The sequence below is a fragment of the Lichenostomus cassidix genome, chromosome Z (assembly GCF_008360975.1).
Source record: "Lichenostomus cassidix isolate B80296 chromosome Z, HeHo_3.0, whole genome shotgun sequence".
Taxonomy (NCBI): Eukaryota; Metazoa; Chordata; class Aves; order Passeriformes; family Meliphagidae; genus Lichenostomus; species Lichenostomus cassidix.
Genome location: NC_139511.1, coordinates 53,648,325 through 53,675,914, shown reverse-complemented (window position 1 = coordinate 53,675,914; position 27,590 = coordinate 53,648,325). Strand labels below are relative to the sequence as shown.

Here is a 27,590-nt window from a genome sequence, read left to right as displayed (position 1 = left end):
TGTGGCTATGTAGAAATGTGTAAGTGGGGATGCTGAGGAACAGCAGAATAGAGAATAGGCTGAGATAATCCTTTGTCAATATTAAGCATGATTATTAATAAATCTTGCATAATTTTTAAAAGAACCAAGCCCTCTACCAGAAAAAAGCAAAATACTGAGATAAATGAGTATGATGATTTAAAAGAAACAAACCATATAAATTTACAGAGTTCAGGCTCAGTAAAATTCATGGTAAGCCTTGTCCAGATGTGACTGGAGATGGTCAAAGGAGAGGCTGATAAAATGGTGAAGGGGTTTTGCGATAGGTTTGGGGCTTTTTATTGGGGGTGGTATGTATATTTGTAGTGGTAAATGCTTGTATGTCTCTTTTGTCACAGGATATTGATATTCCCATAAACTCATATCCTCTGCAGTTACATGAATGGAATAATAAGGTTGTCTGGTATCAGAGAAATTAGGACGCTTAGTGGTTTGAACTGTTATTTGAAGATGAACAGTTAATCACCTCATTCCTACTATGATAGAGTTTTTCAGGATGCTGGAGGCCTAAAACAGCTAATGTGGGTTATGCTGATCCTCTGCTTCTCGTTTTACATAGTTTTGACAGTCCTGGTGATGATTCAGGTGCTGACTGTAGCTTCTTTGTTAGAGAGAGCTGATGTGCACTCTTGGTCCTACAAAACTAAATGGAAATGTTTTTGCCTGTCCTAGGAAGTGGACAGTGAAATTTTGTGGCTTATCGTGGGGTCCTCCTTGGTGCTTATCATTCTCCCTGATGTGCATATCAGAGAGATTGAATACTATTTCTTGACTCATTTGAATCCCTTTCAACTTGTGGAACCTTGTATGGTCTTTGCTTATAGGGAGGCTGGAATTGTAAAAATCATTCAGTATCTCTGAATCTATAGAGTGGTCAGCCCACAGAAGAACTCCCTGTTACTGTCTACTTCCTTCTTTCCTCTTTTTTTTAGTATCTGAGCATTTGATGCAGGTGTGTCTGGAATTATCTTCATTGCGCTCCCAAGAAGTAGAAATATCTTTGCTTTACAGGTGGAGAACTGAAACACAAACAGATTAAATAATTAGATAACACCAGTTCTTAGACCCTGAGGCACCTTAACCATGAGCCAATTTTTAGTATTTTGTCCTTAATTTTGAGAATTTTCTCTCACATTTTGACAAGCATAACTAACTAAAAGAATCTTACTAGTCTTGCAATTCTAGATACTTGCTTTTAATTTGTTTCTGTAAATTACCTTCTTTCTGTGTAGTTAATTCTACTGCTTCCAGTGGTCTGTTTGGCAGCCATATCATCTACATGTCGGAGGGACAGGATAGTTAACTCTCCAATAAACCCCACAGACATAAGAGCATGTGCTGAGTGTATTTGTGGTTGTTCAGAAATTCAGACTTAAACTGGAGGTGTGTGCTATAGCACACCGATGATTTTTTACTATTTAGCCTTTTGAGGAGGAGAGCATTAAGGGTGACCTGTAAAGTCTTTAAGCGATGTTATCAACTTGCAATGCTGTGTGCTCAGCTCATTGTTTGAAATACCAAGGGTAACATTAGTGGGCAGTCCACATAATATTCTTCTAAAGATAATGTTTTCCCTTTGAACTTCCTGTGTACCTTAGTTCCAATTTGCCAGCTTGCACTGCATGGGGTGCTCCATCTCACACCGTTCTGCTGACAGCAGATCCATCACGTGGATTAACTGAAGCATGAAGCCAGATGAGTGCAGGGAAAGTGCAGGAAATGCAGCTACTTTGGTGTATATGTATTGCAGAGCTCTGAATTCTTAGCACCTGATTTTTATTTACTGTGATTTAAATAATGATTTCAAAGACAATTGTGTGTTTAAAATATGTGAAATTAACAGAGTATTTGCCAGTTCTGGGGAGGAGCATGTAATGTCCTTGCTCTGACAGATACCTATAAAGGATCTGTAAATATCAGTCTTGTGCTGATGGGGTGATTAATTTAGGAAAATCAGTGTGTAAATATTACAGCTGATGATGTTTTCTGTCTCACTGAAGATGGCATTTATACTGAATAAGTGCTTTTCAATTCAGTATCACAGGAGTTGGTCTGTTTAGACTTTGATTGACAGACTTGAAAGCCTCACCGTGCCGACCTCCATTAAACCTCCCCTGTAACCCAAAAGGTGTTTTAAAAATGTGGAAATTTACAACTCATGATGACATCTTTCCCACGCCTATCCGGATTAAAAGCTATGAAAAAGAGCTTGAGCTTGATCTCTTTCACTAATTCATTTGACTAAAAATAGTGAATGCCTGAAGTCTGTTACTCAAATCTGTGAGTACGGCACTGGGATGTCCTGGGGCAGAGTTGAACATGAGGAAATGGCTCATATTCCATGTTTTCATTTATAAGGGGTAGCATTGCTCTCAGAGGAGTATGTTATTTGGGATTCTTCAAACCAGAATGCTGTGGTGGCAAGACAAAATTCTCCACTTTACTGCCTTTTGAAGGTTGTGGGTTTTGGACTTTGTTTTCCATAATTAGGGAGTTATTAAAATGAAACAAAACCAGACAGAAATAATGGACTGTATTTTTTTTTTTTAGGTACGTTTCAAACTCTATTTTAAATAGTCTGTTTCCTGTAATAAAGACAAGGAATATTTTCATCTTTAAAAGATAGAAAAAGATTATATGCTGTATGTAGATCTGCTTTATACAGACTACCAGATCTATTTTATTTCAAAATGTCAGAAACATAATTCTAAGTTTTCAATGTTAAAACCAAATAAAGCTTCATTAAAAAAAAGGTTTTCTACAACTGAATTAATATTTTTTCTCAAAAAATACAGCTTAGTTGACTTCAGCTGTGATGCAGAATGGATGACAATAACTAAGTGCACAACTGTTTTAGAAGAATGATTGTATCCACATTTTCTTAAGAAATTTTTTAGGAATTGCACCTTGATGCTTAATAATGCCATTTGCCACATAGGCTATGGCTGTTGATTTAAAAAGGTGCTTGATAAGATATGGCTAGATGTGTGACATCAGGAGAACATGTAAGTGTGTAGAGTGGTCTAAAGCATTGCAATGACTAAGTCTTCAGTGGTGATTTTTCACATGAATGCCCAGAACCATGGAAAACTTCATTATGGCTTTTTACATATCTGTTTGATAACGTGGGTGTCTTCACATTTGTATCAGTGGTACTGCAGCCACAAAAATGATTAATTCATGATTTGAAAAAACTATGTGATCCTTTTAGGATGCTGTTAAATGCTGGCAAAAAGATACTTGAAGAATAAACCAAGCAGGATAGAATAGTACTAGCTTTTAAATGCAGCATTTCTCTCCCCATCCTCTGGCATTTGTGGTAATGAAGTCAAGGTCCAACTGTCATGGTATCTGGAAAATTATGACACTTTTATTAATATTTTCTGACCCTCTCTAGACTTGCTTACCACGTAAAGCAGCACTTCTGAAAAGTAGTAATGCTGCCAAGATAAATGAAAATTCAGTGATAAAAACAGGAAATGGTTCTTTTAAAATTTCTCATTAGTTGGTTTGCTAAATTAGCTCAGAAGGAGAAGCTAATCTCTAGGCAAGAGTAAATAGGCAACATAGCTGTTAGCATGGTTGGCTCATTCCACTACAGACATCAAAATACTGGATTAAAAATAGTTTTGCCTAATGTGAATTCTGATGTCTCATGCAGATTGGATAGACAATGTATTTAACTTCCAAATATATTGTTTATAATTTTAGAACCTTTCAGAAATGTGGGGAGATTCTGGGGCCATTGCTTTTCCTAGATGTGTTTGTATTAGCTGAGCTATAATAAACTGAAGCAGTGGGAGATTTTTCTGGATTTTGCACATTACTTAAAAACTGGTTAGAGTGATAGTGTTTATGTGTATTTATAAACATATCCAAAAAAACTTAGAAATTTGGTAGACATACATTGTACACCCACAAAATACTCATTCATACTGTGGTTTTTTCAACTTACTGTCACGTTGAACATCCCTCACTGAAAATCCTATGCAGCCGCTAGAAGGTAATAAACATCAACATCAACCACTAGGGGGAGCAAGACTTCAATTATTGTAATTAAGAGTTGTAATAATAATTAATTAGTACATTTTAAGTACTGAATATACCAGTGAGATCTTTTCATTTGACAACCTTTGTTAAATAGGCTGTTGACTTTGTGCAGCGTATTGTGTTTTTTATCCATACTCTAGTGCTTGTTTGAAGTGTGATTATTTTTTTAGGTAGAAATGCGTATAACATACAGGATTTACAGTGATGGGAAATCCCTGTGTTACAATGGATAAGATAAAAAAATTTAAAATTGATTTTTTGTCTGACTCCTGCAGGTTGAACCCCTAACTCTGTATGTCAGGGTGGGGCATGATGGAGTTTGCTATTCTTACACCCAATTTCCCAATGAAAATCTCTTCCTGCTGGGGATACACATACTGAATGATGAAGGTTCTCTGATAGAGTTGACTGAGTGAAATAAATGAATTTTTTCAAGCTGCACACTATAGTTCAGATTATATTTTTTTTTCTTTAACTCCTGATTACATTTTTGCAGCCTTTGGGAAATGTCACAACGAGCTGCAATTTAGCCCCTCAGTGTTCAATTTTATCATCTCCTTGCTCCCCTGAGAGATTTTCCTGCTTGTAGAACTGAGGGACATTTATTCTTTTATCTATGCTATAACATTAAGAGCTCTTGTTTAGCTGTTTATCTATGATCGTACCTTAATTTTTTGGCTGGTATCTTCCAGATTCTGCAATATGTATGTATATCATTACTTGTGGGGTGTTTTTGTCCTTTGATATGACATGGTGGCTAGCAAGGCTATAATGCATATTGTTCAAATAAGGCTGCTTTATCCAGTGATAAATTATCTTGTCCCAGTAGGTTACTTACCTTACCTACTTTATGTCTTGTTTGCTAGAAAGTTACCATATTTTTTCCAAATCATTAATAGTAATATTTACCTGTGTTAAATGAAAAACATTACCCTGTATGATCCACTAGAAATGTTTAATTTGCAGTTATATTTTCAAATCTATAGGTGTATTTCAATGTTTCCCTTCTGCAGAAATTTTTCTTTTGTGATATTGAGCTTATTAGAACATTGTTAGGAGGTAGGTGTAATATTTTACAAATGTCTCGATGTATTGTCAGCTGAGATGGTTGTTGACCAGACTCTAAATCTCACTTGAAATACTGTCTGGGCAGACTGTTTCATGTGACACTAAGTAACAGACTGGACCTGAATTCAGTACTGGCGACAGGTAATATCCTGTTTGTCCTTTTAAATGAGTGTTATGGCATGACAGCTTAGTTCAACTGTTGTAAAACTTCCAGCTATTCCAAGACACTTTGAAAATAGCAATGATTGAATGAGCAGCTTTGCCGGTTCCTTTGTTACTCATTGGATAATAATTATCTGACTAAAAAGACTCAACTAAACAAAAACAAACTCCTCTCAGTTGATGTGTGAGCTCATTTCTAATCTATCGTTCTTCCATGATACTGATGAAATGAGAAGCATTTGTTGCTAAAAAATGGGATTTCATAGTCTTCCCAGCCCATGAAAATAGAGAAGGTGCCTTAAGGCAATGTTTTTTTTTCCCTGGTTCACAAATCTACTCATCTTTTTCAGTATGAGGCCTATGCTTTTAAGATTTTAGTATTCTTAATATGTCTAAGGAACCCTTAATTGTCTGTATTGTTGCTGGTGAACTGTATTGACTGTATATTTTACTATAAAATTGATAAGACTTGAGTATTCTGTAATGCCTTCGGGCAGTGACTTCCCGAGGTTTTAGTATGTTCTGAAAAATTCCAGTGTTTGTTAGTGTTTATTAGTGTAATTATCAGTGTGAAGATGGAAGATCAGATAACTTCTGCATTGGAATATTATGTGCAAAATACTGATTTAGAATTGGTATTGCATTGTGGTTTTAAAGATTGACTTTCAACTTGCTAAGTAGTATTTCATGGTGTTACTTAAAATTAGTAATCAGTGTCATGCAATTAAAAAGTTACTGGGGAAGAATTGTTGCTGCATTTAATTACTGGAGCGAATGTTGAATTTTTTTTCTCATATGTTGAATGAGACTTTTCTAAGGATGCCTTTCATAAGTTTGCTTTTGGAAATGTAATTTTCTTCAAAGCAAGGGTATATTAGGCATCTTTTCTGACTTGTGTGATGTGATGTTTTTTATCTTTAAGTGAATATAAAAGGGAAAACTTAATGATCCTTATCACTTGTTTTGTTACGTGCTAGCTTACGTAACATTTTGTGAAAAATAAGAGTCATCATCCAAGTTACACTGTAAAGCATCTCCTAAGAGGTGAAGTTGCCTGAGCTGCTTGTTGTTTTGCAAGTGGCTGTATAGCAGATAACTTAAGCAACAAATGCTGTTAAGGACATGCTTGCATGTTCTTACCTTTGCTATTTTATTTATTTTTGACAACTGTAAAATTCTGTTTTAGTTGGATACTGAGGGAAAGTTGGTGAATATGCCAATAACATTTTGTTGCAGGAAAATTATAGGTAATGCATCGATCAGTATGACATAGATCTGTTCCGAACAATTTTGGGTTTTCCTATTTTAAAACATTATAATTTTTATTGTTCAATTTTTTTTGTCCAGTTCTACATGGCAGAGGTAAAAAAATTGCAGTGGCTTAAGGAACATGACGAAATACTTCTGTTGAACCTGTGTTTGTGAAGGATAAGCAGTACTATCAGTATTTATGGTGAAAGAGGCTTCGATTGTAAGGACAGCTGCTGCAAAAGAAGTGGTCCTTCTGGCCCTGCCTCTCTGCATGCCCATTCATTCAGTCTCTGTCCCTTGTATTGGGTCTGATCCTGGGCTGTCCTTCCCTGAGCTGATTCAGCTCACTAAATTCGGAGAGATGTCCTTTATCATCTGTGTAGTTTCAACAAGCTTGCAAAATCTCACTCTTCTGTGAGGTGTCTGCTTTGAAATCAGGCATTTCTGTGTCATGGAAAGTCACAAACTGCAGGCACCACGTTGGAAGCTATGTCATTTATTGACAGGCATTGCAAAGTCTTCCCCACAATTTACATGCTGTGCTCTTAAAGGATAAGGCCTATGCTTTGCTTTTTGAAGCATATAATTTGACTAAGGTTGTTGTGGGAACTGTGCTGGACTTCTTACAGCTCCTCCCTTCATTTTCGTGCCTTTGTCAAAGTCTCTGTAGTGCCTTAATATGTGTATGTCCAGCAAGCACTTCAGAAAAGTAATTACTCAAGTCTCTTTGCTTTCAAGCCAACGCTATAAACAGCATGAGTGATTAGTAGGACTGTGTGTGCATGTAATTGTGCACAGAAGCCAAGGTGAAGTTATGTTTGGATTCCACAGGTCATGGAATTTGGGGAGCTATTGCTTGTGAATTGTCTGTGCAGGATCTAGTGACAGAATTGCAAGGGATGTGACCATCAAGTCACTGTTTGGAGTGAACAGTGTTCACCGTAGATTTACTCTGCTGTGATTATGTGTCCTGGTTCTGGCCAGGGTTAAATTTTGCAGTGGCCAGGAGGGGGCATGGCTAGGCCGTGGAGGTTATTCTATGCCACCTCATGTGACCTTCTGGGAATGGGGGCAAAGGGTCCCTTTCAGGGGTCCCTGGGTAGTGTGGTGGAAGGAGTTGTCAGGTGTGCTTGGAGGTGTGAGAACTCACATGTGAATAATTTGTTTTTTGTACATTCTTTTGTTAGTATTGTTGCTGTCACTGTTCGTTTTTTAATCTTGTAGTTTCCAGTAAATTTTTCTTGTCTAAACCTGTGGTCTTTATGTTTTGTGTCTCTAATTCTCTTCTCCATCCTGCTGCAGGAGCATGGAGGGGGAGGGAGAGAGGGAAGTGAGCATCATATGGTTTGTAGAGTCTCAGTAGGAGCACTAAATGGGGGAACACTGTTTCTAAAACAACAACATTATGATAGCCAATGTTGCTATATTTATGGACAGGAACAGTTACGTAGAATTTGTCATTTCTTTTATTCTACTTTTTCTCCTTTCTGTTTCTGCAAAAATCCAGCTTTTCACATAGTGAAATATATATTGCAATAGCTAGGTTTGTGTAATGGCTTTTGGTATAATCATCTATGATTGTACACAGAAGGGTTTATGGTGAGTCTTTGCCAACATTATGATAGGCTAGTCTTGCTTAATTTTTAACAGCTTTTATGCTGTCTTTCAGAACTGGAGTCTTCACATCATTTTGATAAAGTGGTAGAGATTTTCACAAAGAAATAATGAGTTCGGTTATAGTTCTGGGCTTGGAAGAGAAGAGATTGGTAATTTTTGGTCTTCATGTGAAATAAAGCTTGACCTCCATGTCCCATGATCACAAGTGATGTGCTTGACTGAATTATGGAAACTGATCTGCTTTTGTTACTCTTAACTGCCTCTTAGGTGGAGTAGTGAGGTGAGGGGAGAGCTTGCAGGGCAGCGGGGACACCAAAACTTCTCCTGTGTGATAGGTGGAAGGCTTTGTTTTTAATCTTCAGCCAATGCTGTTCACAACATCAGTTATGTACAATTTCCTGCTTTCATGATTGTGGACAGTTCTTTCTCCAAACACACAGATTTAATTACAGGCAAAAACCTGGTATGTAGAAGAGAAGATAAGGTTATGGAATGCATGTTGGAGGTGTTTCTCAGTACTTTTATGTAGAGTTTTGAGAATGTCCTTTTCAAGCAGTTTTAAGAAAGGAGTGTTGCCAGCCATGCTTGCCCTCACGCGAACCTTTAAAAAACTTCATGTTCAGTATGCTCAGGCATGCCTCAAAGTGAAAATAAATGGATGAGAGTTTTTCTTTTACTGGCTGCAGTAGATGTGAATACTCCACCTTAATGGAGAGGTATAAAAAGAGCAGTCATGCTGGGAAGTGCTCTCCTGTGGGGCACAAATGGACATCAGCCCAAATACTAGCTTCTGCAGCTATTTCAGCCTTTCTCGTACAAGAGAATCTGACCTGAGACCTAGATGAGGCTGTTTTCCCTTCTTACATGGAAATTGTCTCTTCTAAAATTAAGATGTCTTTAAAAAGAAGTGTTTGATGATTCTCTTGTGTTTGATCACTGTTAAACTGACGTTTACTGTGGCATGTCAGTAAATGGTGTCTGCTGGGGATTTGTACTAAGGCTTTTGGTGCTAACTAGATTGGGGGCTGTCTCATGAGAGCTGTCTCATCCCATGTGTCATGTGAGCCCTGCCAGCTCTGCTCTGTGACCTTCAGATAAACAAAAAAGGCAAGTGGAAATTTTTAAGTACGTTAAAAGAAACATCCTAATTTTTGAATCCACAGTATTTTTTCCTATACCTGACCATCATTGCTTTCAACAGCTGGAGTTAAGACATTACAGACTGACAAGGTAATAGAGTAATAATTTTAGAAACAGTTTTATTTGCATACTGCAGAGATACAGGAAAAATGCCAGTCTAGTCAGAGCTGCAGAGGGAGAGAGGAGAGAGAGAGAGCTTGAGAGTGATGCTGGAATTAGGTATGAAAAGACTGAGGAGACCAGTCAGCAGAGAGGCTAAAACGGGAAGTGAAGGTGGAATGTTGGGTGGTGGGAGTCAAGAAAGCAAACCAGCTGAGCTGGGAGGCAGTTGGGGAATGGCAAAGAGGGAATCGAAGGAAGAAAGTTGGAAGGAGGAGGGGGGGGGGAGGGGAGGAAATGAGTCAAAGCACCTGAGGGATTAGGTCACTGTTTTGAGTGGGAAAGGTACTCGGAGCCTTTCTGTACTCTTCTTTTGCCAGCCTGTGCTTCAGGGTAGCTTTCTCAAAAGAGGTAGCTGGTATGGAGGGAGGCAGGTGTCCCAGCTTTCCGTGGCAAACGCCTGGTGTCTGGAGTGGCAGGTAGCCAGTGTGACAAACGGTAATTAAGTACCTGCACCGTCAGTTGTCCCGGGAGAGGTAGAAGCCCTGGCAGTGACACACGTACACCGTGCACTGCACCGAGCGTCACTGGTCCTTCCCTTACGGTCGGCAGCAGTTCCGAGCGCAGCCGGCGGGCTCTGCGGGGGGCTCCGACCCGCGGGGGACGGGCGGGGGCTGTGCCGGTGCCGTGCCGGGTGCCGGCTGACCCGCGGGGCTCTGCTCTGCCGGTGCCGTGCCGTGCCGTGCCGGGTGCCCGCTGCCCCGCGGGGCTCGGCCGTGCCGGTGCCGTGCCGGTGCCGTGCCGTGCCGGTGCCGTGCCGGTGCCGTGCCGGTGCCGTGCCGGTGCCGTGCCGGTGCCGTGCCGGGTGCCCCGCGGGGCTCCGCGCGGGCGGGGGGCTCTGGCCCGCGGTGGGCGGGCGGAGCGGCGCGGCCGCCAATGGCCGGGGCGGGGCGGCACCCGCGGAGCAGCCGCACGGAAAAGTTTCTGTCGGTTCGAGTTGCTGCTATCTTTGCTCTCCTTCCGCCCCCTCGGAGGCTGGCTGGCTTCCCGCTCTCTCTCCCAGGGCTGCTGTCCCTTCCTCCTCTTCCTCTATGGCACTGAGTTTTTAAGCTTTCCAACGCATTGAGATGGATATGTCGGATCCCGGTCTTTGGACGCTCCTCTCCAACTTCACGCTGCCCCACCTGCGGCGAGGCAGCCGTCTCCGCCGGACTCAGAGGTAAGGCAGGCCGGCCGCCCAGGTGTGGGGGAGCGGGCGCTGGGTTTCCTGCTCTCGGCAGAAGGGCCCTGGGAAGACGTCGGGACCCGCGGCCTCCTGGCTGCTCCTGGGCTGGAGCTGCGAGAGCCCAGAGCCTCTCCTTGAGGCCCTTGGAGGTGCTTTTTTAAAACCTGGCACTGCGTATTACTCTGTCTCGATTTATAAGATGTTGTTTTCTTTTGTCCAGCCTTTCTACCCTCCGCTTTTTTTCCCCCCTTAAACACACTTTCAGCTTGCTCTCAAGTATTTGACCTTTTATTGGGAACAGATATTCTTTAGATGGACAACTCAAGATAGCCTACTTTGTTCGGTGTTCTTAAAGAGACAGGTTTGCATACCTACTTTTTTTAAAACAGGCTAGCTAGCATTTGTTAGTACAGGAATGGCCATTTTTATTTCTGTAGCATTTTCATTATTGTCAGGAGAGGGAAAAAAGGCTTGGAAATAGTAAATGCTAAGTGAAAGATGAAGGGCTGTGCCATCAATGCGCAAAAGACTGACAAACTTTCACATCATGGTCGCTTTTTGCGCTGTGGTGTCCCTTTTTGTTAAGAATATGTCCCTATCACAAGGAAAAAAAAATGTATAGAAGTTCGTAACTTTGTATACTAGTACCCCTTATGCCATTTTGAGACATACCAGGTGTGGTGTTATATTATTGTATGCTTGACTGTGAAAGTACCTTGAATATTGGCTTATGTATTATCTTTGGAAAACATGCATAAAATCTTTCTTCTGCTGGCTAAAGAGCTGGCACAAAGCAAGCAGACAGGATAGAGGCTTAGCAAAGTTGGCTTTTCCTAAGCCTTAAGAGTTTATGGTCTGATTTTTTTTTTTTTTTTCTTTTTCAAAAGGAAGGAAACGACTGTCTGTTTAATGGCAGAAAGTTTAAAATGGAAAAAACAGGTGACGTGTTTCACATCAATGAAAAAACTGTCCCTGCAGTAAAGATACATTTTTTGTGTCTCCTACTTGGGGTGGCCAAAAATGCTGAGTTATTTTATAATTATTATCCCTCTCCTGTAAATATTTTTTTTTACTCTTACTTAGCATTAACTGAGAATCCAAATAGGCCTTATATATTATTTTCTGCTGAGACGTGTTTTTTTTTTTTAGTTGTCTTCACTGTTCTTACTTAAATTGGTTTTGTAACTGTGTGCAGACAAATACCTTTTATAAATGTATGTCTGTGTGGCAGATTGAGGAGGACAGACTTTGTAGAATTCACAAGAAGCATGAAGTAAATGTGTACCACTGATTTCTTTGTTTTGTATATTTGGATGCCTTCCTGCTTTTCTAACATATTTAATGCTGTACTGTTTTTGTTGAAATATTTGAGAGACTTTTTAAAGCAATATTGAATGTTATCTCAGCATATCACATGTATGGTATACCAGTGAATAGTATATGCCATATATGCAGTTAGGTTTCATGTATTATAGGGATATTCAATATTTAATAGCCTCTCTGTAGCTGAATCAGTGTGTCACAGCCTTGTGAAATTAAAAAGCCAGGCTTGAAATTTCAAGGCTGCTTACTTACTCTTTTTGGGCCCAGATACCCTGCTTTGTCAGGTTGGTTCTACCTTCTGAGTGGTGGGAACTCAGCATCTGTTCTCTTGATGTCTCCTGGGGAAGGCTGACCACACATTTTTTCCGCTCTCTTCTTAAAGATGGACCTTCCCTCTGCCCCTCTATACTGGTAATTCATTTACTAATGTAAGATATAAAACTTACAGAGCAATACATCTGTCAGAAGAATAAAACCCAGTATGGACAGCACAGGTTGTCCTAACTCTGCTGTAGAAATGGGTTTGTATTAATTAACATACATGAATAGCCAATTTACGTGTTCTGAGCTGTATCTCAACCTGCACTATCTTCACAGGCTCAGTCAGCTGTAGATGCAGATGAATGTAAAGACTGGAAGAGCTGCTGCTTGCTTTGCTTAACTTGCCACAGGATGCCTTCCTTTTCTTTCTAAGAGTGCTGATGGTAGCCGCTCGTGTGTTGTATAGCTTCCCAAGCATTTTAGACTCCTAAAGAGTAGGTTATGGAGTAAGACTTGAAGGGAGTCTAGTTCCTGTCATCTGAATCTCCTTCTGGGCTTAAGTGAAAGTTTTGGGTCCCCTGATGGAAGAGAGTTTTTTCTTAATAGTTACACTGTCTACGGAGCTTGTCTAGCCTGGCGCATGCCGAAGTACTTAATGAAAACTTCTGAAGAAGCGTTTCTGGTTATAGCCGCAGTTGGCTTTGGGACTCCTTGCCAATTTAAGAGCATTAATTTTATGGTTTGGTTGGGCATTTTTGCCTCTCAGTTCTGTTCCTTTTGCCTGTTTACTTATTTTTACCTCTGCTACCAAATTCTTGTGGCATGCTAGACCCTATTGTTTTTAAGATCACTACCCTACTTTCTTGACACTTGGGTTAATGAGAATTGTCTGTTAATACTATGAATTTTGTTTCTTTGTATAGACTTACTTGATGTAATAATTTATCTTTCTTTGAGGTTCTAAGAAGTAAAGAATGAAGAGATATTCTCCTTCAGGGGGAGTTTTCCAACTTAACTGAATTTCAGTTAAAGCAGCTCTTTGGGAAGTGACACCTGAATAAGAAATATCACAGCCTGACTTTCAAGTCTTGGAGTGAGTTTTCAGGACTGGCAGGTAGAAAAATTACCTTGAATTATAAATTGGAGGCATTTTTTATTCAAATCCCCGAGCCTGTAAATGCCATGGATTATACGATGTGCTTTTACAGTGAAGAAACATGTGTGCTGCATTTAGAGCACTAGTGAGATAGGGTCTCTGTCTATGTGTAGACATCTATTTACGGAAGTTGCAGTGTAGGTTTACAAGTGGATAAATGTGTACAGATACTCATTTCTTCACATGGACAAATAGCTAAGTACTTTCTGCATTGTTCTTTGATACATATTTGATTCTCCCCTGACACTTTCCCTCTTTGTGTCTGATCTTTGTGTATCTTTTACAAAACTGACAAGCCAGTGATCCTTTTTGTGTGTGTCCTTTTTTCTTGCTTCTTTGTGGTAGTTGCACTGAAACAATGTTACTACAATTGTTCTTCCTTTGAGTCAGAGTGGGATTTTTTTTTCCCAGAGGCATGAATTCATGAATGCTTGCCCAGTTGCCTCTGAGCCAAAGTAGACTCATAGATGATTTGTGTTGAAACTTAATTTTATTTGTGTACAGTCACTGAAGTGGTAGTGAGTCTTTCATGGTATGAGATTAAAATATTCATCAATCATCAGGTATGTGTTCTGACAGTTCGTAACCTTTCTGAAACCTTAAAACCAGAGGAAAATTACAACTTTTATTTGAAACAGAGAGAACATAGTAGTTTGTTGTACAACTGTGTAGTTCTGTTAGGTTTTGTGACAGCATGCTTCCTGGAAAAGCAGGTTTTTTGAACTTCTCTGGTTTGGTAGTTTGAGTAGGTGCAGTGATGTTAAGATTATGGTGTAAACTCTTGCTATCGGTTCTTAGGTAGATCTTGGTTTTTAACTTTGTCAACGGAGTGTACTATAAGTATGTATATTATAAATGGCTTGTTTTATTTAATAACAGGTGTTAAAAGTGGTCGTGTTGATAACATAAGAAAACAAAGCGAACTTATTTATATGAAAACAGTCACAAAAATGTGGAATTGTGTTGATGTCAGTTGAATCTGTGTTCCCAAGGAATTATTTTTCTTCTGTTACATAAGAGTAAACATCAGTTCAAACTTTGTTTGAAAAGTATTTCTTTCTGGTGTATTTGTATTGCTTTTAATGTGTGTTTGGGAGTGTGGTAGTAGTCCTACACATGAGAGAGAGGAACTATTATTCTAATAGATGTTGAGTAAGTTTGGAGAAGATTGTTATCCCAAAACTGGGGGGGGGGATTAAGAGGTACATCTGCACAGGTGATCTGTGCTTTCAAAACACACTGTCACTGAATATGTTTTGTTAGAAGTTAATCTGCTGGACTAATGATCACATTGCTTTCTCTACTACCTAGTGAAGTGTTAATGTATCTTGATGATTGTATTTCCTTTCATTCACAGTAAAGACTGTGTGCTAGGGCAGTAGTTTTACAGTCTCAGCTTCAAACAGAATGTGTTGTTTTTATTCTGATTGGTTTAAATGACCATTCTTTTTGTTCAGGCAATTGATGTATTTCAAGTTCTGCTTACAGTCTGAATGAGCCAACATTGTTTCTTAGCTTCACCCAGACTGGTGAGGATTCCTCTGGTCATATTCTTATTTTTTGCTTTGTTTTCACTCTGATAAAGTGTTATTTTACTTGAAATATGTCAAGATCACTAAGAAGTGACCAAAGGATCTTATTGTAGACAGCCTGAGGAAAGCTGAACATGAGCAAAATGAAAGCTTAAGAAAGTGCTGGAACATGTTGAAAGAAGCTGTAATAGGTTTTTTTTTTCCACTGTCGTGGTTAATGTCTGCTGTGACACAGTAGGAGATAGTCTTTGTTTTTCTTACTCAGAGAATTTAAAGGCTAGTAGTTCAGACATACCTTCATAAACTGTGGTTGTTGGGGCATGTCACATGGTCTAGGCACAGGGCACACAGATCCATTCTGTTGTATTTAGCCTACATCTGCTACTGATGTTCTGCAGTCATTACAGTTCTTGCTGTATTAGACTTTGGCACATCCTTCTCAAACTTTTTTTAAGCACACAGAAACTCACCCATGCAGTGGTTAATAGTTGCCTCTTCTGCTGCACCTCTTGTCTCTGAATTTCAAACTTTTGTTAGTGAGAAACTGTGTACCAGCTTGTGTGGCTGCACATACCAGCTGATGGGCTTGCCTCTAGTAGCTCTTTGTCAAAGCTGGAAACAGTGGTCAGAAAAGCAGAGGTTTCCAATGAATTTGGACAGAGAAGAACCGTGTGAAATTCAACAAGGGCAAGTGCAGGGTCCTGTACCTGGGGGAGAACAGCCCTGGGCACCAGCACAGGCTGGGGCTGACCTGCTGGGGAGCAGCTCTGCAGAGAAGGACCTGGGGGTCCTGGTGGACAGCAAACTGTCCATGAGCCAGCAGTGTGTCCTGGTGGCCAAGCAGGCTGATGGTATCCTGGGGGCACTAGGAAGAGCATTGCCAGCAGGTCAAGGGAGGTGATCCTGCCCCTCTACTCAGCCCCTGTGAGGCCTCAGCTGGAGTGCTGTGTCCAGTTCTGGGCTCCTCAGGACAGGAGTGACATGGAGCTCCTGGAGTGGATCCAGTGGAGGGCAATAAATAGTATGAGGGGTCTGGAGCACCTCTCCTATGATGAAAGGCAGAGGGATCTGGGCCTGTCCAGCCTCAAGGAGATAGAACTGAGAGGGGACCTCATTAATGTGTGTAAATATCTAAAGGAAAAGTGTGAAGAGGATGGATCAGGCTCTTCTCAGAGGTGCTCAACAGTAGCATGAGGTAGTGGGCAGATGCCTTGGGAGCTCCACGTGAACATGAGGAAGAACTTCTTTACTGTGCAGGGGAGCAAGCAGTGGAACAGATAATACCTATGAACAGATCACACCTCGCTAGGTTGTGGAGTCTCCCTCACTGGAGATATTCAAGAACTGCCCAGACACAATCCTGTGTCATGTGCTCTAGGATGACCCTGCTTGAGCAGGGAGGATCCACCAATAACCCACTGTGGTCCTCAGGCTCCAACTTTACCCTTTCTGTGATTCTGTGAATTTGTTATATGTCATTGTGCAGGAATGTTAATGATTTTGTTAGTTATGGACGTGAAATCACTCAATATTTTGAGCTACAGTGTTTCGTATATGAAGATAACTGCTAACTGATTTAGGTTGAACATTTAAAATGAAGTTTATTAATTGGATCACACTGAAAATGATGTAAAACTGATCGTTACATGTGGTAGTTCTGTGTATATTGTCACATGATAGGCTGTAGACCTAGATCAAGCTGTCATGTTAGCTGTCACTAGAAAATGTTTAGTAGGAGCTAGATTCATTTGGAGGAACGCTGGAATGGCACCAGGAGAGATGCATATCTGAGGAAAATCAGAAAGTTCACATATCTTTGATTCAGCCTAATTCAACACACTGTGTTACATTCAGTGATGGCTTCTGGATTTTCTCCTGAGAACTTTACAGAGGATTTTTTTTCCTTTGAAAATTCACTAACTGTAGTCATTGTGAAATTTTAAAGCACTCCCCATTCTCTTCTCCCTTCCCCCACCATCTGGTATTAATATATAAAATTTTGAATAGTCATAATATGCAAGTGTCATATACAGAATTTCATCTGATCAAGGGTTTACTGCATAACATTGTGCATTGTTATTGCATAACACTGTGCATCATTACTTGACTTCATTTTATGGTACTTAAATGCACATGGGCAGAGATATTTAAGGACATCACTCACTTAATATACTTGGCACTTTTCTATCCATTTCTTAGACTGCAAACTTGCCAACACTAATATTTCAGTCTATTTTGCTTTTTAAGCAGCACATATTCTATATACTATTGATACCTATTGTATTAGTTAGGTTTTACTTCAGTAGACTCTTCCACCTGAAAAAAGCTGAAACTAAAAAAATCAACACACTTCAGTGCAGCATTGAATCTCATGGTAGATCAGTTGTGTGGTTTTATTTAAAACACTCATAGGAGTGAACTAGAAAACTCCATTTGGCATGGTTCCCAGTAAATGTGAACATAGTCAGAAGTACTGTAAACCAGAACAGTTCCCAGATTAATCTAGTCAATAGAGAGACTTCACAACTCCAGTCTGCTCATTAGTGATATCCTGCCACTGACAGATGAGTATAAAAATATTTGGGTTATATATATGACCATAAGAATAAATATATCAACTTCTTCATCTTTTTTTTCAGTTAGCAATGGTCTTCCCTACATAAGCGTTTAGAAATAAGGAAAACCACCATGCTCTAGTGTTTGTAAAACACTGTAACTTTAAGTAGAATCTTTTATTCCCGTGAAATGCGGGCATGTTCAATTTTGATGATCAGAGAGTAAAAACTGGTGTGGTTTCCTTATCCCACCTGTACATTTTTTCTGTACGTGCAATAATAATGTAGATGTTCTAGTGTGTAATAGCCTGCCTTTGATCTCCATCATTTGATTTTAACCTAGGCTTGAAATAATGTATTAAAAATATTTTTTTACAAGGCTACCTACTGTGAATTTTGTTTTCCCCCCTCAAAAAAAATTTGAAAATTATGTCAAATGAGGCACTGCTTACAGGAAGGGAAATTACTTTCTATATATTTATATGATCAAAGTGTCTGTTCTGACTGGACTGGTTTAAAACATAATTATTAACATCCAAATAAGTATGGAAAAACTAAGAATACATATAATCTGATTTATAAAAACAGTTGGTTTAAGCTTTTACACATAAGCAAATTAAAAATCGGTGTTAATGGTGGATAGTCTAAGGCAGTCCTGTCTAAAGTCAAGGATGTTGATTGAAGGAATGCCATTCCTGTTGCTGCTTATTTGCTGAAACAAACAATGTGAAGTATTAAGCATTGAAATAATTTAGTTGGATGAAAATGTATATACCTTCAGTTCTCTTAGTACTTGATTAGAGTATTCCAGAATGTGTTCCAGGGGTTAGGAAAAACCATGTTTTCTCTCAAGGCAACAAGGTGGTAAGTTGTAGAACAAACAGTTTCTTCTTTTGTTTGTCAATAAGGAACTACATCAGTCTGAATAATTTTTATGTATCTGACAGAATTGTTATTTTTTTATTTTGGCAGACATGATATGAATATAAACTTACCTGCCATGAGATCAGAGAGAAAGTATCAATGTTTTTATGTCTTATTTTCATATGTATCAGTATATGTGATGTCTTTGCCATGCCAGAGGGGTTGAACGAGAATAATTTTTTAACTAGACTAATTCAAACTAGTGTAGCATTTCAATATCATCTGAGTCTTTTTTTTTAGGTAATTTTGTGGCTATTGGTTTGGTCCAGATCTCACCATGAGAGGGCTAGTAAATTAAAAGTTACTTTGTTTGAATGGTGGTACTTGTCTCCTATTACTTATCACCTGCAGTCGTTTTAAGAGGCACTCAAGGATAACTGAAGCAATAAGGTAGACTTCCTTATTTTTCCCTTGCTTTCTTGCATGCATTTGGGAGCAGTACCTTGTCAGTTTTCCCTCTCCGGGCTGCTGGTCCCCCATCTTGTATGAAATTTGTCATAGGCTTTTGAACAGAATCCTGCTTCAAAGGGAGTTTGGAGAGCAAATGGAGTATGAGTGCTGAAAATTTTGCAGGGGGATTGTAGATGTAGTGTTGTGATTCAGAGGACATGTATCCACATAATATGTAGGTTCCCTGGTTATTCTCTTGACAGAATTATTTGTAACATATATATGTCTAACAGTATGTTGGTTTATATCAATGAGTGAAGTTCTGCCTTGAGTCGTGGCTGTTTCCTGTCCATGCTGACTGAGAAAAAGCAACAATCTTTATTGGAATTTTCAGTTGATAAGTGTGTCTTCACAGATTTTACGTGGTTCAGACATAAACCTAACAATTCAGTCCTTGATGAAACAGAAGTTGTATACTGATGATAAGAAGTTAGATATGCTTCTACCAATAGCTTTCTTGGTGTTTATCAGAAAATGCTTTCGGAATGTTTTTCACAATATAAATAAATACATGGCTTTTTTTATTCCCTTTTTGGGAAACTGGAAGGAGGATGCTCTGTTAGTATCTCCTTCATCAGAAAGTGCTGTTCAGTGAGAAGTTGTAATTAACAAATATCCTTTGTAATAATACTGTTAACCCTGTCAGAGTTAACTTATAAAAAGTAGATTGTGCATGTTTGTTTTACAGATTTGCCTTTTCAGTGACTGTGGGCCTGTCTAGCTCGTTCTTACTCATGGGTATGCCAAGGGAATTTCCATAAGTGCTGTAATAGTAGAAGCAAAAGCAGTCAGACAAGTCCAATATGCTCTATTCACCTTGTCTGTGAACACCCCACGCAAAAGGATGATTATGTCAGTTCACTGTACAGTCAGGTCTTACCAGAGCATCTTCCTTTTTGCATTACCCACATAATGAACAAAGATACATAACACTTTTTAAAGTAAGCTTGCATTGTATGGTTTTTTTTTCCCTTATCTTAGGCTTGGTGATTTGGGCTTCATCCCTGGCCATTCTGCCATGTTTTGATGATTGAAGTGCTGTGTTTGGAGGCATTTGCTCCCCATCTGTGACGTACGACTAACTGGAGAACAGTTCTGTTGGGAAATACACCTTCTGTCTCGTTTTCCCTTGCTGCTTGGTTGTGTCTCAGATGTGTTATTCTGTCTTGTCAAATGTCAAAATATTATCATCTTTTTCAAGGCTATGATTTCTGTCTGCGGGAAAAAATTCAAAACAGAAAAATGAAACTTCTTCCTGTTTGGTTGGGGTTTTTTTTGTTTGTTCGGTTGGTTTTTTTGGTGGGGGGAGGTTTGGTTTTTTTTGGTTTTTTTTTTAAGTCTAAAAATTGTATCTTCACATTATTTCTTCTGTGTCTTTTTCAAATCTTAGAAGAGCAAGATTTCTTTTTTCTTTTTCTTTTTCTTTTTCTTTTTCTTTTTCTTTTTCTTTTTCTTTTTCTTTTTCTTTTTCTTTTTCTTTTTCGGAAATACAAAACATACTAGAGTATATGAATATACTAGGTTACTTTTTAAAATATGCAAATTGTTTGGGTCAGACCTAAGCATTCAGCATTATCAACAAATTACTGCCTTTTAGCCATCATGTGTTTCCTTCTTCTGATTCATAAATTATAAGGCAAGAAGAAACCAGTAGGTTCACCCACTCTGACAGTCTACAGGAAACAAGACACAGAGTAGTAGTGTTAGAGATTTGGTAATTCCAAATCCCAGACAAGGTAAAGTGTTTGTTTAATCATTGACAAGTTTACCAAAATCTGAGAGATTTAACACTGTTCAGGCCAACATTCTTTTGTTCCTTGTTGTCCCTTAACAAGAGGAGCTGTGCTTTGCCACTACTAATTCATTGCTGATGATATTGTCTTCTCACACTAACCTTAGTAATAGCCTCAGAGACATTGGAACAGTCTTTTTATAAATGCAGAAAGTGTTCAGTATGTTCTTTGTGACTGTGACTGCCTAAATCCAGTCCAAGGGTCACCAGATGGATATTAATAGAAGGAAACAATCTAAAGAGAAATCCAAAGGACTGTCAGTGTTTTCTGCCTCAGTTGGTATGGAAAAATTAATTTTCCCTTCAAGTCATACTGCGGGAACAATAGCATTTTGTTTTCTAAAAGACACCTGCCCCAGGAAGCTGGCTGACAAGCTGACAGCATGGTCTGGCCTCTTTGTGTGGTGGGAGTGCTTGGCTCAGGTCCCTGTGGGAGTGTAGGATGTGTATAAGGACTTGGTGGGGGGACGTTGTCTGCTGCTTTTCTCTCTTAGGTGAGACAGACTGTCTGAAAAGATGGAAGGGTGTGGGAGTTGTATGAAGGATTGTGTCCTGCTGAAGTGTTGTTGGGAGACTGCAGTGCAGCAGGAGGCAAGTGTCCCATTGGTCTTGTTAATGGAGATTCTTAAGTTATCTGTAGAGCTGCTCCCAGGTTGTAGGTAAATCAGTCAGATCATTGCAAAAACAGATAGAGGAATGAAGTAAAGCACATGCAGTATGGACTGGAACATGTGGCAGGAACACCCAGTGCGTATTAGAAATCCAGGACATTGTTTTAGTATGGGGTTAGCATATGCCTGTAGAATATTAGAGTATCTGCCAAGTTTCAGATGATTTGAAGTTACAATTTAAGCATTATTTTTTTTATGCAAAGGTGTTGCTATTCCAAAATAAGTAGGCATATTAAACATGCGTGTAACAGAAGATACAGAATTACAAAAGTCAGTGTGTTGCCCAGTTTTATGGAAAAGATAATATGAAAAACCATAATTTTTTAATTACAGGCATTTTTCATGTTAGAGGAAGGATTAGAGTTTGAGAACTGGCTTGTTCTGCATTACATAGTGGCCTCTTTGAAGTCACAGTAGGAATGCACATAATGCTGCACAACCAAAAGTAAAAACAGAGATGTAGTTTTCATTCTAGTTTTCATATATTTATAGATATTTCACCTGAACAGTTTGTGCTGTAGGGTTATGTTCCTACAAAATTTGTGTTATTTTATGAAACCACTTTTCTAATAGGTACCAAGATTCTGTAAATACTAAACTCATAAACCATGAGTTGATGATTTCACTTGACGGTAACCATCCTTAGGGCAAAGGCAGAAAATATTATCAGTACACCTGTATAAGATAAATGTGGACAAGTGAGTATAGGACTTGAAGTCCAAGTAGTTAAAAGACAGTTCATTATATTAAGATTTTGAAGCAATGTAGTGGTTCATGTTCTAAGGATAAAACCTGTGCAGTATCAGATTTTTTTTGTTTTTAAGGTGTTTGCTTTTTAATTGTCTTTTTTTTTTTATGGTAACAACTTCCATTGATTTACTAGCTTCTACTTTTATTAGGCAATGTATACCTCTAAGTCTCGTCAAAAGTAAGAGCTACTGTTGCCGCATAAAAAACTTAAAAAACAAAGGAAACTTGTGTAAAAGGTGAATTTGTTCCTGTCTTTATGACTTGGCTGTGACTATGAGGCTACTGAAGTAGTTTTTTTACCAGTGCCACATTTTTTCCTTTTTCTCAAACCCTCTGACTGTGTTGCTCATAAGACCTGAGACATTTTCCAAACAAAAACAAAGGCTGCAGAAATGGTGGTTTTATGCTTTATGAACATCACTTCTTCAGGCATCCTTCTGCTGTGATGCAAATAGAAACCTTAAATTACTTAATGGGCTAATGGGCTGGATGAGTAGTGAGGTGATTACTCTTCCTGATGGCCAAAAATTGTAGCACACCCTTTTCTGTCACCTTGCCTCATCCACACCCTATTCTAACCTGCTGGAGATGTTTGTCATGTCCATGTGTTGGGCCTGGGTTTTTGGGCTTGTGTAAGCTCTTTGGAGTGGAGGCAGTCATTTGTTGTGTTCCTGTGATATGGAGAACAATGAGGACTTAGAGCACAACTGCATCCATGAGAAGTAATAATGCTTCATCTACAAGATGGACCCAAGTGGTTTTGTTCTTCGAAGTAGAAAAAATGGGGTTTCTTCAGTTATGACCGATCTTCTCTCAAAATACTTTTTTAGAAGTCTTGAGACAAAGCTGACTACTCTTACTTTTTCAGAGTTTCTGCAAATGCACTCCATTGCATCTTAAAGGAGGAAGGCTACAGTCTGAAATCATTGTTCAGTGTTGAAGAACAAAGAGAAAAATCCATTCATTATTTTTAGATAAAATCTTGAGTAAAAGCATCTGCAACAAATTTATCATTTATTCCAAAGATTTCTCAACCAAAAAGCACAGTTATTTCTACCTGTAGTAGCATAGTTGATTCATTTTGGCTGGAAGTAATAACCACATGGCTGTAGGGGCATACATAGGAGCACATACAGTTTTCGTTTTCCATATGTCCTTCTAGAAGATAAAAGATACATAGAAAACAACACTGCAGATTATTTTTCCACACATTTGCTGTATGTTAATTCTGACGTAAAAAAAAGGGCAATAGTGTTAACGTATTTGGTGAGTTTAGCAGTTACTGAAGTTTTCAAGCATGAATGATTGCAAGCCTAATGTATGATTAATTTTAATTGATTTGATGTGTTTGAACTAAGCTGGAAGGTACCCTCCTGTAACGCTGTAAGACAGTAGTCTCTATGCTTGAGGCTTAATGTTTTTTTTTCTCTTCCCTTCTGTCAGCACACTGAATTTATAAAATGACTGTATTGAATTACACTGGGTACTTTTTAAAATTTAAAATACTTGTTTTGTATCTTGAGGGTATGATTTAGTCGCTTGAATGTGTAAAATTGACTTCTAATCTTTACTGTGGCCACAAACTGTTGCGGAGCAGAAAGGCTTTGCAAAGTGAGGGCCTCGCTGCCTCTGTAAAATCCTTGGTCACTTCTGTTTCTTTGGCTAACTAGAAAAGCATTCTGGGAATGAGCTAAACTAGAGGTGGAAAACAAGTGACATAATTGCAAAACAATTATTGGAACCAATAAGTGCTCACACCATGGGGCTCCTAGTTAGTTACATCTGATGCCGGTTCCTATCGTGGTCTGTGGTACTTAGTTAAGCACATTTGTTGTGCCTCACAAGTATGTGAAGTCATAACAAACTAGATTTTTGCAATGAAGTATCTTTGCCATACCATCGTAGAGATCGTGTAGTTAACGCTGCAAAAAACTACTTGTTCGCCTTAACAAATACCATGAACTTCCATGCTTCTCTTTGTATCTTTACTGGTGATACCCTTTTAACAAAATTACCAATGTCATTTACTTACTTTTTACACTTGGCCTGTGCTGAATTTAATCTGAAGTCATCCTCATCATACTTTATTGTCAGAGATCCTAAGTCCTCTTGATTGGTGAATTGTACATATATAGTGTGTTACAGATACAGACTTATTTATATTAGTTTGGGAAGGTGTTGGGTTTTTTTGTTTGTTTTTTTTTTAATTCCCTTCCAAGATGTGCTGGTTTTAAATTAAGCATTGGTGGAGAAAAGTTTTAGGTAATCAGGGGGTTGCTTAACACAAATATGCTGTCAAAATAATTAGACTTTTTCTTCAGTTAGCTTGTTGAGATCTTGAAGAGCAACCCAGGACTTAAGAAAACACATTCTGTTGATTTGGGTTTCAGAATGTTCAGTAAGTCTCTTCACAAGTGTGTGCTTGACTGCCCTTATGCTTACTCAAAGCAATGATCTCTAATGATCTCATGTGGTTGGCAGCCTGGATTCATCGGTGAAACAGCAATGTGCCCTGCAGCACCGTGCTGGGGTGTGTGCTTAGCTCTGACTGAAGGTGATCATCATTTCCTGCAGCAGCTAGTTAGCCCAGTGCTGCATAGCCCAGGATGTGAAAAAAATCACAGCATGAGGTGGTATGGCTGCAGGCATTTGGGCTATTGAAGCTAGACTTACGAAGGATGTGATGTGTGGCTTCGTATCGCATTGCAGCATGATTCTTGTCTCCAGCACTGGTGAATGACATGTTTCTGCTTTGCCACTTGTGGTAAAGTGTGCTGGGAGACATTAGTGAATAGGAAGATCAGAATTTGCCCTTTGGAGAGAGTGACTGCGTTATCTATTTCAAAAATATGGCTAGTATAACATATGGAGTAGTCAGAATTTAAAAGCAGAATATTATTTTCTGGTATTATTATTACTACAAGTTCTTTTTAGAGCCCTGAGTGGGAAATGCTTCAGTGGCTAAGCTGTAATATCACATGTAGAACTATAAGTAATATAAAGTTAGTCCAGCTTCAATGTTACAGAAACTCTTGGGAGTTCATCGATTTTTGCAGAATGATATGAGACCTGTCCTGTGTTAAATAGATATGAAGCTGCTATTCTTGTGTTTGAGTTTCATTATTGGAAAAAAAAAAAATTAGGAGAGTGAGATATGGTATTTCTCTGTAAAATACAAAGGAAAAAAAGAATCTGCATCTCTCAGTAAGTAGTCTCCACTTGTTGTGTGGGTCCTAATGAAGCACTTTGGAAGGAAGAGATGATGAGATTGCATTTCTTTTTCACCAAATTGTTGTAAGTCAGTTTGCCAACTAGAATCTTGGGGGTTTTTTTTAATTGGTAATTTTTTAATATTTCATTGTCATTGTTTTTCTGTATCAGCTAAATTTATGCTAGTCACAATAGGGCAAGACATTATATGTCCCCATAAAAACAAGTCAGAACTCTGTAAGGTAGTCTGAGAAAACAATCAGTCACTTTTTAATTGGTTACACACCCATATGTACATCCAACTAGTTGTCTAGCCCTTCTGAACTGTATGCTGCCATTACCTACCTGTACAGACTTTCTTGAGGTTTTTGAAAGACTGAAAAATCATTTTGATTTAATGTTTAGTTATGGATTTATGGAAGGGAGATTATTAGAAAACATATGATTATATTAAAATTGACTCATGTTTTTGCTTTATTGTTAAATTTTTGTCTTCAAAGTGGTAATTTTTGCAGTTAGAATTTGAAGAAAGGATAATACCAACAAATGTCTCAATTCTTTTATACTGAAGACATTTGAGAAAATGGCTTTTGCTGATGTTAATTTGTCTTTGAGAAGTATGCCTACATTTGGCTTTCAAGCTGAATGTAGTCTGAGGTCATTTGTAAAAACTATTTGAAAAGCAGAGCTAAAGCTTATGCTAATAGGAAATCTAATGTTTGATTAAACCACTGAACCAAATTAGAGGTTCGGGGCTTCTATTTTTCAAAAAGCAGGAACTGAAGAATTACTGTTCAAATTCTCAGCATGTTCTGCCTTACTACTCCTACTGAGAGGGTTAGAAGACCACAGAATGCCATGTGTTGTATTTCTACTTGAGCCTGTCTCCATTATGTGGACAGTGTGTGGAAGTCATACCAAAGCACATTTTCAGTGGAACAATGAAAACTACAGAATTTATCCTAAACTGTAGATTCAGCTTTCCATTCTCTACATCCATGTTTTTTAAGATGACAGGTAATTTGCAAGACCACTTTCTGTGGTGGAGTCATGGATGTGAATCTCACAATAGTAAGGATGACATTAACCTTGTGGCAGTACAGCATACAGTATGTGTGGAAACTCTTGATTTTACCTTGTCGGTGTAAGAGTGACTTGTTAGCAGAGTAATATATCTTAGAGAATTTGTGAAATGTGATTTAGTGGTATATAATGTAAGTTATACGTGAACAAGGGCGGAAATTTTCTCATGGATCCCATTTTTTTTAATGTACCCATTGAAGCATAATATATGATTTTTTTTTTTTTCAAGTTTTTAATGTAAATTTCATGGTTCTTGTTCAAGTTAACAGCTTTTGTGTAATGAACTGCTTATGAAGACTTAATGCAAAGTCTTCATAATGTAAAAAACACCAGGTTTAATGTAAAATTGCCTTTTGTAGGAGGATTTCAGCTGGCCTCATCAACAACTTTGAGACAAATTCCTTTTCCAACTTACTTCTTCCACAGTTATGTTTCTGCTATCCCAAACATTGCTGCTTCAATGTGGAATTTTAGTAGAAGTTTAAAAGCCAACACAGGCATGTTCTTGTAGGATTATGAAATCTTGAGATATTTTTAATTCTGTAATACTAAAATTCTTGAAAAGATTGATGTGTTAAAAAGAAAGACTGTATTTGCAATGTTGAATTCCATATGCATCCAAGCCAGTGTTCCTTTTTGTTTGGAATTCGTTACTGCTGTAAAAAGTTTAGCACTTCATTTTCTAGTGTTTAGGGGTAGAAGTTAATTTTGTCTGATTTTAGATACTTGCATCTTAAATCTCTTTCCATTGCCAAAAGAGGGCTTGAAACATGAACTTCCAAGAAAAACTATCAAACCACAAAGCAAAAAACCCCAAACCAAACAACAACAAACCCCTACACTCAAGCACTGAAAACTTGAAGTATTTAAGCCATTGTGTGAATCCAGAAGATAGAACTCGAAGACTGCACGTACTACATTAATACAATTTAGCACTTGACAGCAATGCACTCACTTTGATTTCCTCTCCTTTAGATTATCTGCAGTTCTGCTCGTATTGGAGCAGATACTGTTTAATCAGTGAAGTTTAAAAATGGGTGTTAACTGTCTTGTGTTGTGTGGTTTGACAAGCAGTATTTCCTGTAGCATCTCAGGTGGTTCTCGTTACTGCCAGTATCACTGCTAGATCTGGTGCTGAGCTGTGGCTGCTGTTGTGTCTCATGGGCAGTAAGTTAACTGATGTGTTCAAAATTAGAATGTTTACTATAATTACCACAGCTTGCTTTTTTGTC

The 27,590-nt window shown here is 38.6% G+C and overlaps 1 protein-coding gene across 10 annotated transcripts in view; it reads left to right on the top strand.

Annotated features, from left to right (window-relative positions):
* MAST4 (microtubule associated serine/threonine kinase family member 4) overlaps positions 1-27,590 on the top strand; it is a 232,727-nt gene that overhangs the window by 103,682 nt on the left and 101,455 nt on the right. For 2 of the 10 annotated variants that reach the window (XM_085042892.1, XM_085042891.1), the window contains exon 1: positions 10,357-10,645. The exons of the other annotated variants lie outside the window; for them this stretch is intronic. In XM_085042892.1, coding sequence (XP_084899018.1) covers positions 10,554-10,645 — 92 coding nt within the window. In that variant the 5' untranslated portion in view covers positions 10,357-10,553. Of the gene's footprint in view, positions 1-10,356; positions 10,646-27,590 lie in introns of those variants that run through there. 10 annotated transcript variants of the gene reach the window in all.